The 12,927-nt window shown below is 49.2% G+C and overlaps 1 protein-coding gene across 1 annotated transcript; it reads left to right on the forward strand.

The window, feature by feature from the left end:
• Window positions 1–5: 5 nt before the first annotated feature.
• Window positions 6–12,304, forward strand: ATOH8 (atonal bHLH transcription factor 8; the record flags this gene model as incomplete). The annotated part of the gene is made up of 3 exons (XM_010710668.3): window positions 6–74; window positions 11,199–11,390; window positions 11,919–12,304. Coding segments are annotated over 3 exons (270 nt in total), but the record flags the coding sequence as incomplete, so codon positions are not given.
• Between the last annotated feature and the right edge of the window lie 623 nt (window positions 12,305–12,927).

Consider the following 12,927-nt stretch of genomic DNA (forward strand, 5'->3'; position numbering starts at 1 on the left):
GGCTGTTGGCCAACGCCCGGGAGAGGACCCGCGTCCACACCATCAGCGCCGCCTTCGAGGCGCTGCGGAAGCAGGTACCTGCCGGGCCGGGGTGCCGGGAGACGGGGTGCGGGAGGGATGCGGTGACAGGAAGGGATGTCGCCTGGGAGCGCCGAGCGTGGAACCGTGCTGTCAATCGGGACCGAGGAACAAGGATTTTTCATTTGCTTGCGGTGGGAACTCGGGATTTTTTTTCCATTTCTTTTTCCCCCCGGAGACAGAAGGGCACGGAGGAGAAGGCAGCGCAACGCAAACGAAAAAGCCCTTGGGAGCATCGCCGCGGCTCGCTGTGTGCTCCATGCAGCAGCACGTGTGCGTGCCGGCGTGGGCTGTCCTGGGGGGAGCACAGGGCACTGGGATGGGATTCTTAAGCCCATTCAGAGGGGTTTCCCTCTGAAGCTTTCATTGTGGCTTTGGCTGAGCCCAGTGGTGCACCTTTCCCAATGAGTTTCCCGTGATTTTTACGGAAGCTTTTGCTTGATATGTGTACAGTGCTGGGCTTTCTTCTTGAGAGGGCTTAGGAAATCCTCGTGGTGTTCTGGGAGTGAATAATAGAGGTGATCTCGTGGGCAAACTGGGGTTTCTGAGAGGTGAACGGTGTTGTGGAGAAAATTCCTCCATCCCTGTTGCCTCCCCAACACGTGGAAGGGGAGGGGAGAGCCGAAGGAGGGAGCAAGGCTGTACCCCAGTGTTACGGTTCTCATTTCTTCCCCATGAGGATAAATCAGTGTCCAGCCCTGATCTGACCCCCGTATCTCTATCTCTGCCCCCTGTTACAGCTCCCAGCCATCCTGGCTTTGTTACCCTTCCACCAAACACCAGCAGAACTTATCTAGGTGCCTGCAGCTCGCAGCCCTCTGAGTCTCACATATCAGAGAGATGCTGAGCATCGCATTGCCCAGACCCATCCCTCCAGGGCTGTGTGTCAAGAGAGAACTGATGGTGGGCACTTAAAGCAGAGGGGCTTCGGTCACTGTGTGGCACTCCCTGCCTAACAGCACCCAGGATGTTCCTCCGGTGCTGAGTTTGCCATTTGGAAATGTAAACCCCAGGCGTGATCTGTTTTGTTTCTCTGAGTTGCTTCCCTATCTCGGTTGTTTGGTGGCTGTGTGTAACGTGTTTGGAAGTGTCAGTCTAATTCTCCATGGACAGACATCTGCACCACTGAAACCGCAAGGGGAAGTAGCTCTGATTTCCCAGCTCGCTGGCAGTCTTGTTCTAGGCTGAGCCTCAAGCAGAAGTCAGGCAAGCAACAAATTAAAGCCGCACTCTTTTGGGAAATGGGCAACTCTTGAAAAGCCTCAAATTCCTGGCCTTGGCCTTGTGTCCATAAATCATTTCAGCCCAGGACTCAGCTGGGAGCCCAAAGAGCCTGGAGAACAAGTTGCTGTCCTCTCTTCCCATGAAAGCCAGTCTCCAGGGTCAGTGCTGGAGCATACTGGCAGAGCTGCGCTCGCTCTGCGGACAGAAAGAAATCATTCTCTGGAAAATGTTTGCTGCGAGGTTTTCCTAGCAATTTGCTGAGGGGTGGGCTGGCTGTCCTGATCAGCACTGGATGACATTTGGATTCATTTCTCCCCGGGCTGCCAGCAGCGTGCTTGGTGCCGTACGTGACATCAGGTGACAGTCAGCTTCATTGCACATAGGCGCAGTGCTGGCTTGTCACTCAAATCATTCACACCGGTGCTGCGGAGTGGCTTTGGGATACGGACAGAGGAGGGGAACTCTCTATCCACACCATCCCAGCCAGCAGGGCTGAGAGGCAAGAGCATGGAGAGGTTTGCTTTGGGATAGGAGTGTGCTGGAGAGCTAGTTCCTGAGGTGCTGAAATCAACAGGTCTGTGGTGAGGAGCCTACCTAGCCTGCACTCCTTCTATAGGAAGGGATTGGTGTGCAGGAGCTGGTAGTACCTACATGAATTCTATTTCTTTCCCACCCTGGTGGATACATGGGGTGCTCATGCATGGTGACATGGAATCGTAGAATCATTTGAGTGAGTAGGAAGGCACTCCTAAAGGTCATCTGGTCCATCTCCTCTGCGGTGAACAGAGACACCTACAGCTCCATCAGGTGCTCAGAGCTCCATCCAGCTTGACCTTGAGTGTCTCCAAGGATGGAGCATCTACCACATCTCTGGGTCAGCCTGTTCCGTTGCCTTACTACCCTTGAAGGCAATTGGCAAAACACCAGTTGTCACAGAATCAATCCCACTATAGGGTACCTGGTTATCCCAGGTGAGGAGGAGGACAGGCAAGCTCTGTCTCTCTATGAGATGCCCAGTGGCAGCCCACTGTAGGGGAGTGGCTGGCACACAGTGTGCCAGGCAGATGGGCTCAGCAGCTGTGTGCATCTGGCACACATGTTTCAACGCATGGACGCCAGTTCTCCAGATGGCAGGAAGGCTTTTTGTTGTCACTGCTGTCGGTTTTGGAGGAGGAAAAGCCAGCCACAGGCATTTCATACAAGGAGGGAATAATCCGACCGTGGTTCTGAGCACTTGGCTGTGCCAGAGGTGGCAGATAGATGGGCAGCTGTTGGCTCCAGAAAGAGGGATATGTCATTGCCATCGTCCTCATCCTTTTGTGTTATGGCCAGCAGGGATCTCTCACCATATGAGTCCCATAAAGCAGGACCAAAGATACTCCCAAGACGCAGCTCCTTTTCCACAGTCCTGCCTGTTTTGCTGCTCAGCTATTCATTTGGGAGATTTTTTTTCCTCCCTGAATTCCCTAAGTGTCATTTGTTGAAGTCTTCTGTTGATGCAAGACTCGAGGCTAATAGCATAGTTCCCCATAGAAAACATACCTCACTGCATACCTGTTGCAAAACACTTTAAAGAGGAGGAAATAGCTCTGCTGTGCATTGCTCTCACTCTCTAAGTATCCCTGCTGAATGCTGCTCCTCTCCCTCTTTCCACCTCCCACCCTGGGACACCCACATGGCTGCTGCTCTGCGGGTTCTTGCACCATCCCATTGCCCCAAGAAGCCATGGAGTTGCAATAAAAGATGAGACCTGTTGTCACTTGCATCTGTTTTCCCTTATGCTCCCGGCCCTTGTGGGTGGTCAGTGAACCCAGGCGTTGGCGATGTGATGCAGCAAAGAGCTCATGGGACCCAAGGCCATTGCTTTGCTCCTTTGCGTTCTCATCTACACATCTGGCAGACTGCAGCAGTGCAGTGGTTTCAAACGAAAAGAGAGGAGATTTATGCTGAATGTTAGGAGGAAATCTTTACTCAGAGGGTGGTGAAGCCCTGGCATAGGCTGCCGAGAGAAGTGGTGGATGTCCCATTCCTGAAGCCACCTCCTCTGCTCCTGGAGGGCTCTCCATGGTCACCCAAGTATGCCACGATCCAGCAGCGCATTTTGCATATGCAGGGGTTGTGGTCGTGCATCTCAGCTGTGCTGACAGACCCTAAGGTGGCAGCAGACTCTCCTTTGATAACTGGAGACACAACCCCCAGCTGCCTCTGATCTGGAGCTGCCCATGCCTCACATCTGTTTTCTCTCCGAAGCACTGCTGTCCAACTCTTCCTCAAAGCAGCATGTCAAGCTTCCAAGCTAGAGTCTGCGCTGGGAGCAGATGTGTCCATAGACATTAATTTTCCCTTCAAGTGCATTGGTGTTTTCCTAAATCTTTCCACCGCTGCATTACCAGGGCTCTCTGCTTTCACAGCTGACAGGCTCGTTCTCTGCACTCCTGTGGGTTCTGGAGATATTTTAGACTTTTATGGGGCTTTTTAGCTGCTGGGGCTGTTTTTTTCCCCTTCCTAGTATCCTTTTGCTTTGAGCTGCCGGTGTGCATGTGACTGCTGTGGCGTGTAGTTAAATGAGTGCAGGAAGACCCCACTCCCTCCTGTGAGGAGACATTAGGAGGCTGCAGGGTGCTGGTGGTGGTGGGAACCATCTCCAGGGATATGCAGAGCCAGGATGGGTGCTGGAGGAAATTAGGAATCAGAATCATTAAGGTTGAAGAAGACCACTAAGATCATCTAGTCCAACCATCAATCCATCTGCACCATGTCCCTCAGTGCTACGTCTCCACATTTCTTGAGCACCTCCAGAGACAACCTCCAGCACTTCCCTGGGCAGCCTGTTCTAATAACTAACCACTCCTTCTGAGAATAAGTTCCCTCTATACACAACCTGAGCCTCCCCTGGCACAACTGAAGCAATTAGCTCTCATCCAGACTCCAGATCAGCTTGAGAACCTACAGCTTGAGCCACAAACCCATGGAGGCTGTAGCTCTTTGGTGGATGTATCAACCTATGCTTGCCTGCTTTCCGCATCTTATTTTTGGGATGCACCCTCATGTGTTCACCCTCTGTCATAATGTCACAGAGTTTGGGAAGGCCACCAAGATCATTCTGTCCAACCACTCGTTCATCATCACCTTGCTAATTAAACCATGTCATCCAACATGACATCTGTTTGAAAGCAACTGAATGTCATCACCATCGTATGCAACCAGTGTTGGTTGTATCCTTGCTGCTATGGGGAGGCTGAGAGCTCCCTCCATCACCTACTCATGGGATTTCCCAGGGCTGCATTCCCCATATGAGCAGCACAGCATTAATTGGGGCAGCTCAGCCGTTTGAGCCAGCCCCGGGTGATGCCACAGTTATTTAAAGTGCAGCTGAAGCAGAACTGGGAGGCACTGGGGGGCTTAACAGCTAAGGAAGATGATGGCCAGGAGCAATGCAAGCGGGGAGAAAATAATGGAGAGCATGGACAAAAGCATAAAAATCCTGAAAACAATGGCTGTGTGTCAGAAAGGAGGAGGCTTCTTTGCTCCCCTTGCTGTCTAACTGATGTTATCCTCTGATACAAATCCCATTCCTGTCGGGAGGTATTTGCTTTGCGTGCTGCAGCCACCCTGAGTTAACCTCTGTGTTTTCTTATGGCTCCCGCTGAAATTGGAGGAAGGAGTCTGCTTTGAATCCAGCAGGCTTTGAGCGCAGCCCGTGCTCCCTGCCTTTAGCCGTTCTCAGATTACTGCCCAGGCTGCAGTCCTTGTGATGAGGAGGGGGATGCTTCCCTATCATACATCTGGGTTATTGATCCCCAGTTAGAGCCTCCTTGGATCCATGCCCCCACTTGTGCATCCTGCTCTGGTTCTAGCTTGAATCATAGAAACTTTAAAGTTGGAAAGACCATTGGGATCATCTAATCCAGCCATCAACCTGCATGGGTCCCACCTTTGTCCTCTCCTTTGTGCCAACCAAGGAGCAGAACCTTCCTGATGTGGCCACAGCTGCAGTGGAGCTCATTCTCCCCTTCCACTGCTGAGCCTGACCAATTCAGAGATGGGAGAACAGCTACCCTGCTAAAATATCACCCCCCAAAATGTTCCCCACTTGGGGATGGCCTCGCCTGGAGGAGATTTGCTGTGCACTACGGCCCTAGCTTCCTTCTTCAATACCCCTCTAGTTATTGTATGGGGAGGTGGTTCAGAACACCTACAAAAAGGTAAGGGCTTTGCTGCAGCTCACAGCATGATATTTTTTGTGCCCAGAGGGAGGCTTTGAGGGTGCAGAACCTCCTGGCGTAGCGCTTGAGAATCATCGACACCCGAGTGGAGCCAGGCGCGGGGCTGCGTTAAGCAGACTGCTGTTTGGAATTGCTCCGCGGGGTGAACTCACCCAGCACCACACCTAGGTTTTGTTTGCAGGAAGCCAATTCATTTGCTCCAAGGAGTGAACTCATGTTGCTGCAATGCGAGCGGCAGGGGAGCCAGGAGCTGGGAGGAACCGGGAGCTGGGTTATCCGAAAGCATGGACCCACCCGAGATGAGAAAGCACCAGGGTCGGGGCTGCTGCTGCTGCTTTTGTTCCTGTTGACATTTTTAAGTGAGGTTTGTCTGCTGGCTGGATGCTTTGCTGCACAAACTGATGGCAGAGGAACAAGAGCCTCCCACTCCAGTGGTGTAAAATTGCTGCCCATCGCTGGCCGGAATAGAGATCTGCAGAACAACTGACACCACAACGCCCACGGGTTGGACAGAACGGGGCGCTTGGGACTGCATCCCTCCTCCAAAGACCATCCCTGGAGGCATCTGAGGCCAGGTTGGGTGCGATCCTGGGGAGCCTGACCTGGTGGATGGCAACCTGCTCACAGCAAGGAGTTGAAATTGCATTGGCTTTAAGGTCCCTTCCAACCCAAACCATTCTATGGTTCAATGATTCTGTGATCGTGGCATTTTCCCACAAAGCTTACAGGATCTGGCCCTGTGGGGTTTGAATCCATGCCCTGTGAGCACCAAATCCATGAAGTAATGTGTCTTTAGTGAAGCACTGGAACAAGTTGTCTTGTTGGAGACACTCAAGGTCAGACTGAATGAGACTCTGAGCACCTGATGGAGCTGTAGGTGTCTCTGTTCATTGCAGGGGGGTTGGACTAGATGGCCTTTAATGGTTCTTTCCAACTCAAACAATTCTATGATTCTATGAAAACAAATGGTGATGTTCTAGACAAAACCAGTCAGTACTTAATCTCTCCACCTGCTCCCAATAACTTCAGTTGCCAACCCCAGAGAGGTGACGTGATGGGGACAGAAGCAGAGGACATGTTTCAGAACCAGCAAAACAAGGACTGGAGTCAGAACACCAGGACTATCAAGCACTGGACGTTTATATGAACCTCCTGGAACTGTTTTTGCATGAGGCACAATGAGACAGTGAAATCCTCTAAAAGGCCATGGAAGAGGCAACCAGCTGCTCTCCTGGATGTGGTTTAGCTCCCAGCATAAAAATAAATGAGATGAATTGCAAGACAGGTAAATGCCACAGCTTATGGCATGGTGTGAAGGAGCCAGCTGTCAGGAGACCTTAGCTGATGCTATGCTACAGGCACAGGTGTTTCTCTGCCTCCCCAGCTTTCCTGCTGTAGCCAAGGGGCCAAATACATGACCTTCATATGGAGGGGGTCTATGCAAATCCATAGTGCTAAGTTACACTTATGTTACAATAACAAGGAAGTCTGGATCCCCAGGGCTCAATGTCTTCCTTTCTTTGGAAGGAAGCAATGCAAAGCCAGAGAGGACTTGACTTTAAAGACCTTATCTGTTATATAAATTATACCATGCTCTTCTCCATAGCACAATCCAGCCAGATGCTCAGCAGTGTGAACTGCCTTAATGCTGCTCAAGTCCCTGGGATAATCCCAGTTTTCCTCACAGTCCCGTTGTTGTGAGTATCCCTGGTCCCCTGTGCTGGGACCTGGGTGAGAATGGACTCCAAGATCATGACTTTGGTGGATGCTGGTGAAGTGCCTGGCAGACATCCCATCGACTTCAAAGGGAGCATCTTCCAAGGACACCATCTCTGATTACAGACGTCAGGGATGGAAGGGACCTGTTACATCACATCCTATCCTTTCTTCCTTCCAAAACAGAGCTCTTCTGCACAGTAATGTGCCTCGAGAGCATGCATCTTGCCTTTCTTCACCCTGAGGGTCACTGATAAGACCCCAAAACGCCACTGCCGTGACCAGCAAGTGTCTTCTGGTCCCAGCCCACTACTTTCTGCTGCATTCCTTCAGATCAGCGTGAAATTTCAGTTGCAGTTCCTTTCTGCTTCCTTTAAATCATTGCAAGTAATGCAGGCAAGATGGTGAGCTGCACAGAAATCGATGGGGTCAGATAAGGAATATGCGTAGCTACTTGAGCTCTGAGCAGACCTGCTCAGTTCCCACCTTCATAGTTCTCCCTGCTGGGTTCAGGTGTGATGAGCTAGAGAGGGTGTTTGAAAGGAGAGGACTTGGAGTTTACCTGGAGCACGGCACACACCTGGTCATGTAGCCTCCTACTACAGATCAGTGTGAAGTACAGGTCTTCAGCACCATGTGGCTCTGCTGGCATCAGGTGTTTTTCCAGTGTCTAAGATATTCCATTTGGGGTTGAATTTTGAATTTTCTTGGCATCCAGGTGTGTTATTGACGCCCTTCACTCAACCTGGGCAGATCCTTCCCCTTCTTGCTCCTGGCTCTGTGCTAAAGAAGTGCTGAATCCAAAGTTCCCTTTCTTCCACCCCCCAAGTGCTTAGGGAAGCTTTAGATCTGAATCCGAATTAAGTGGCTCATTCCTCTCTCAATTTCCCATGTTTAATTCAAAAGGAAACATTAAAATGGCAGGAGCCGAGCCAAGACAGGGAGGGTCCATACGAAACAGTTATTCTAACACTGTTACCATGGTAAAAACTCTTATCTCCTACTGTTGGTGCCCCGCACCCATCACAGTGGTATCTGAGCTGCACGGGGTGAAATTCTTCCTGTGTATGTACAGGGCAGCTCCAGTTTGGACTTTGCTGCATCGTGTAGAAGCATTGTGTAACGCCAAGCAAGGGTTTGGTCAACTCTGCGAACACTGAGATCTTTCTTGGAATTTGTAGCAGGCCTGCCCCAAAAAAAAACAGTTTGGGTTTTATTTTGTTCCCTTAAAAAATAAATAAAGAAATAATGAACAACACAAAAAAGAAGGAGAGCAAAACAGATGAGGAAAATAGACATTTGCCTGTCTTCTTGCGTTGCAACTGGACAGTGTCTGTGCATCAGCCTCAAGGATTTTGGGGTTGCTTTTCCTTCCACTTGATTTAGCTTCCTCTTTTCTCTAATTCTGAACTTATTCCCACATGTCACTGAATCTTTCCATTTTGGTTTCCGTATTGCTTTGGTCTTGTGTGCTGCTTTTTGATCTGGGATCTCCACTGTTTTTGTGACATCAGTGTCGAAAGACAGTTGGGTGTTTCTGTTGCCCAAAGCTCTGTTTCCAAAATAACTCAGCTCACTGTGTCTGGGGGCCAGGTAATACCATCTGAAGGTGGATGGTATGTTCCTTCTGCATTGGTGATAGCAGCACTGTGGAAATGCCAGTGGAGGTCAAAGCAGTGGTCCCACTGGGTATTCCCAGAGAATAAATAGATCCCCAGCCCCCACAAGGGTATCAGTAGCAGATGATACATAGAGAAAAAGGCCCTTTGAAGCCTTGTTGGCTTGCTTCTGGAGAGGTCAGGTGCTGCTGGCATCTCAGATATATCGTGCAAGCCAAATGGCCTGTGGGGTCAACAGCGTTCTTCCATTAAAATCCATGTGCTCATGGATAAGGGTGATCTAGCTGAGATGTTGTTGGTCTGAATTTCCATGGTAGAGCTCCTCCTTTGAAGGATCTGACGAAACCAAGCTGGAAAGTAGGCTTCCTCTACTAAGAAGAGGTAGAATGTAGATGTAAAGCAGTGCATATGGGGAAAACTGTACCAGATTACACTCATAAAATGTTAGACACTGAACTGACCATAATCTCAGAGAAAGGAGGCCTTGGAGTTTCTGTAGATGAAAATCTCAGATCTGTGCCCAGTAGTGGCCACAAATCAAATCAGGAGTGATTAGAAAAAGATTATGAGGTGAATCAGAGAGCATCAGCATCAGCTAAATAAACTCAGAGAGCACCCACAGTATGAATACTGCATGTGGTTCTGCTTCTCCCAGCTCCCCAAGGACACACTGGGGTGAGGATGGGTTCAGAGAAGAGCAGCAGCGGTGCTCAGAGGTGCAGGATGGCTGCAAGACAGTAATCAGATGAGGAAAAAGAAGTAGATGATAGAATCATTAAGGTTGGAAAATACCACTGAGATCATCTAGTCCAACCATAGATGATGGAGGACTGAAAATACAGAGGAGATGAATCCGTTGCTCCCTCATCTCAAGAACTGGGGAACCTGAAGTGAGGACAGTGGGAGGCAACTTCAAAGCAAGCAAAAGGAGGGCTGTGGTGTTGAGAAGGAGGAGGGAACTGCAAAAGCATGTTGTGGGCGCTACTATTGCCAGGGTTTCAACTTACTGTGCGAAATTAATGAACAAAAAGATCTATTGTGGGTTGCTAATACCGAGGAAGCACATCTAGTTGGGTTCATGGAACTGGCATTTATTGGAGCCTGGCAGAATACTCAGGGAAATACTATATGTTTCTGGGCTATTCTACTCTTCCATTGGTATCTGCATGCAGCTGCTATGGGGTTAGCAGAGAGGCAGAACCCCTTTTAACCCCTCTTACCTTATGTAAAGCCAGGGGTGAGCCTGGCTTCGTGTCTCTGGAAAAAAGAGAAGCTCAGGCACGAGCATGGCAAGAAGCTTTAAAATCTCCAACCATAAGCAGAGCATGATACCCTAGAGGGATGAGGAGGATGGAGGCTGGTATGGAGGCAGATGGTTGAGAGACATTCGGCCATTGCAGTGATTGATGTTGCATGAAAACTTAGATTGACAGGCGCTCAGACAGCCTGAGCAGTGAGGATGGATTTCAGATAAACGCCCGGCTCCAGTTTCCCATAGGCAATAGATTCTTGTGCATTAAGGGCTGAATGACCTTTAGCAATTTTGCAAAGTAGCGGACGGGGCCCCAAGCCTATTTGAACTCAGCGGATTTTCTCTTTAAGCTGGACATAGCAAAGCTGCGTGCCTAAAATTGAGCTCACATGTAGCATTTTGCTGGATGGCAATATAAAAACAGTCCAACCTTCTGTACCCCATGCATTTATTTGGACACGTGCTGCTTAATTTGAATCGTTTGCATGTTTCACGTTACACTTGAAATCTTCAAGGGTAAAGAAATAACTTACATCAGATAATGCCTTCCTGAGAGGCAGAGTGATGGGCGCTTTGGTGCTCAGCATGAGGCAGTGGGTTGGAATTTCAGAGCAGATTTGGAAGCTGTGAGTGATGCTGTTTGAGCTCATGTCACCTCTGCCAGCATTACTCCCTTACTGCACAAGACTGCAATGGCTTTGCAGCCGCTTGCAGGGAGGAGGATGCTCGAGGCAAGTCACTCAAGGGGCTGGCAACAGGGGGTTGGGTTTTCCAAGAAAAACAGGGTCTGGCCTCTCTGGGAAGCCAACTGAGCGGCAGGCAGGCATCCCATGTCCTGCCATCACGCTTTGAGCAGAACTGCCCCGCTGAAATCGAGAGGTCTCATGCTGCTTCATTCCCGCGGAGATCAGCAGGGGAGTTCTTCTGCAAAACCTGTTGGGACCATATGGCCTTTTATCGCAGAGTTCCTATTTGTGTTAAAAACCACTAAGAAAATAACCTACAATTGTTTTGTCATGCTTCGAGCAAGATATTTTGTTTTTCTGGCCTAATTTTTTTTTCTTTCCCTGTTACCCTTTCTAGGTTCCCTGCTATTCTTATGGTCAAAAGTTGTCCAAACTGGCCATCTTGAGAATAGCCTGTAACTATATCCTTTCCCTGGCCAGACTAGCAGACCTGGATTACAGCGCTGACCACAGTAACATGAGCTTCTCTGAATGCGTGGAGCAGTGCACTAGGACCTTACAAGCAGAAGGAAGATCTAAAAAAAGGAAGGTATGTTACAGTCTCCTCCACCCCCCCAAATAACGGTAAAAGTTACAAAAGAGGGGAAAAAAAAAAAAATCTGAAGCCATTTCCTTCCTTTCTCAACCTCTTGAATTTTTCCTGATTCTTTACTCCTCATCTTTCTCCCACTTCTCGGCTCTTTGCTCTTTCTGTCTGATCCTGTAATAACCACATTCCTTGCTAATCAAAAGCTTTGCTCTCCTCGCCAGGCTCTTCCTCTCATTAGTCCCCCCCTCGTGTTTTAACACAACATGATCCTATTAGCGTTGTCTTGTGGCTGTTGTTGGTTAAAAGCAACCAGCATTTTGGAGAGCCCAGAACGTGGCCGCCCGGCTCTGATTTCTGCTTTGTTTAATCTAACACTTATCTCTGTGAAAATCGCCTGACAACAACCAAAAAAAGTAGCTAATGGAGATGTTGTATGTATAAACATATTAGGAAGATGTATGACCTGAAGGACATGTGGGTATCTTGAGGAAACAACGCTGAATCTAATTACGCATCACATTCCTTTAGGTTACTTAACGCTGAACCAATTAGGTGAAATCATCATCAAGCTGCAGTAGGAGGAAGCAGAGCGCTCGGCCAGTTTTCCTCTTGGAAAGTGACATGGGTAAATTAAAGGAGTGATTGATGTCTTTGTTCGGGCTTTTATGACAAAAAGAGTTTTGTAAACTTGAATTGAACTTCCCCCTGCTTTCTGGGCTCGCTTGTCATGCAGGATAATAAATCAGCGGGGCTTTAATGGATAAATGGACAGCTAAGCTGGGGAGCAGGCTCCTTCCCGGTGTCGTTAAGGTCTGCCTCTGATTCGGGCAGGTTTCCCTGGTTTTCCTCTTTTTCAGCCCAGCAAATCATCCGTCAGAAGTTCGGGTTATAAATAAACACAATAGTATGCTCTCTGTCGCTTCCTGAGGCCATATTTTTGACCCCCAGAGCTGTAGTGCCAGGTGAGATGTGCACAGCAAGATGTGGCCAAGGAGATACAGGAGTTGTGTATGGGGACAGTCTGAAATTGAGGATTTACTGCAGGGAAATGGGTGACCCAGGGATACTGCTGCAGTGCCACGAGCCCTAGGGCAGGAGATGGGAGAGGAGTCCTAGGGCTGATCAACCTCTCAAAGTCAAAATGGAGGAAGTCATTGGTCAAAATGGAACATCCATTATGGCTCCCGGGCAATTCTCTGGGCTGGCACTGAGGCTTTTGGTGCCTGATGGGCTGAGTCTCATTGACTTGGCTTTTGTAAACCAACACAAACTTCAAGACAGAAAACTTGAAGCTGGATTTCAAGAGGCTCTATATCCCAGGCTGTTCACATATGAGGGTTAGAGCTGTGCCCACTCTTAATTAAAAAAATAAATTAAGAATTAAAAATCTTCCATTAATGGTTTTTGCTCTAAAGCGCATGTACAGAGAAAAGCCCTGATCCTATTGAGAGCGCATGAACAATGGAACTCTCACAGGACATTGACCGTCCCGCCTTCACATAGGCCACCACCAGTCCCAGAAACAGCATAACTGGGA

The sequence above is a fragment of the Meleagris gallopavo genome, chromosome 4 (genome assembly GCF_000146605.3).
Source record: "Meleagris gallopavo isolate NT-WF06-2002-E0010 breed Aviagen turkey brand Nicholas breeding stock chromosome 4, Turkey_5.1, whole genome shotgun sequence".
Taxonomy (NCBI): domain Eukaryota; kingdom Metazoa; phylum Chordata; class Aves; order Galliformes; family Phasianidae; genus Meleagris; species Meleagris gallopavo.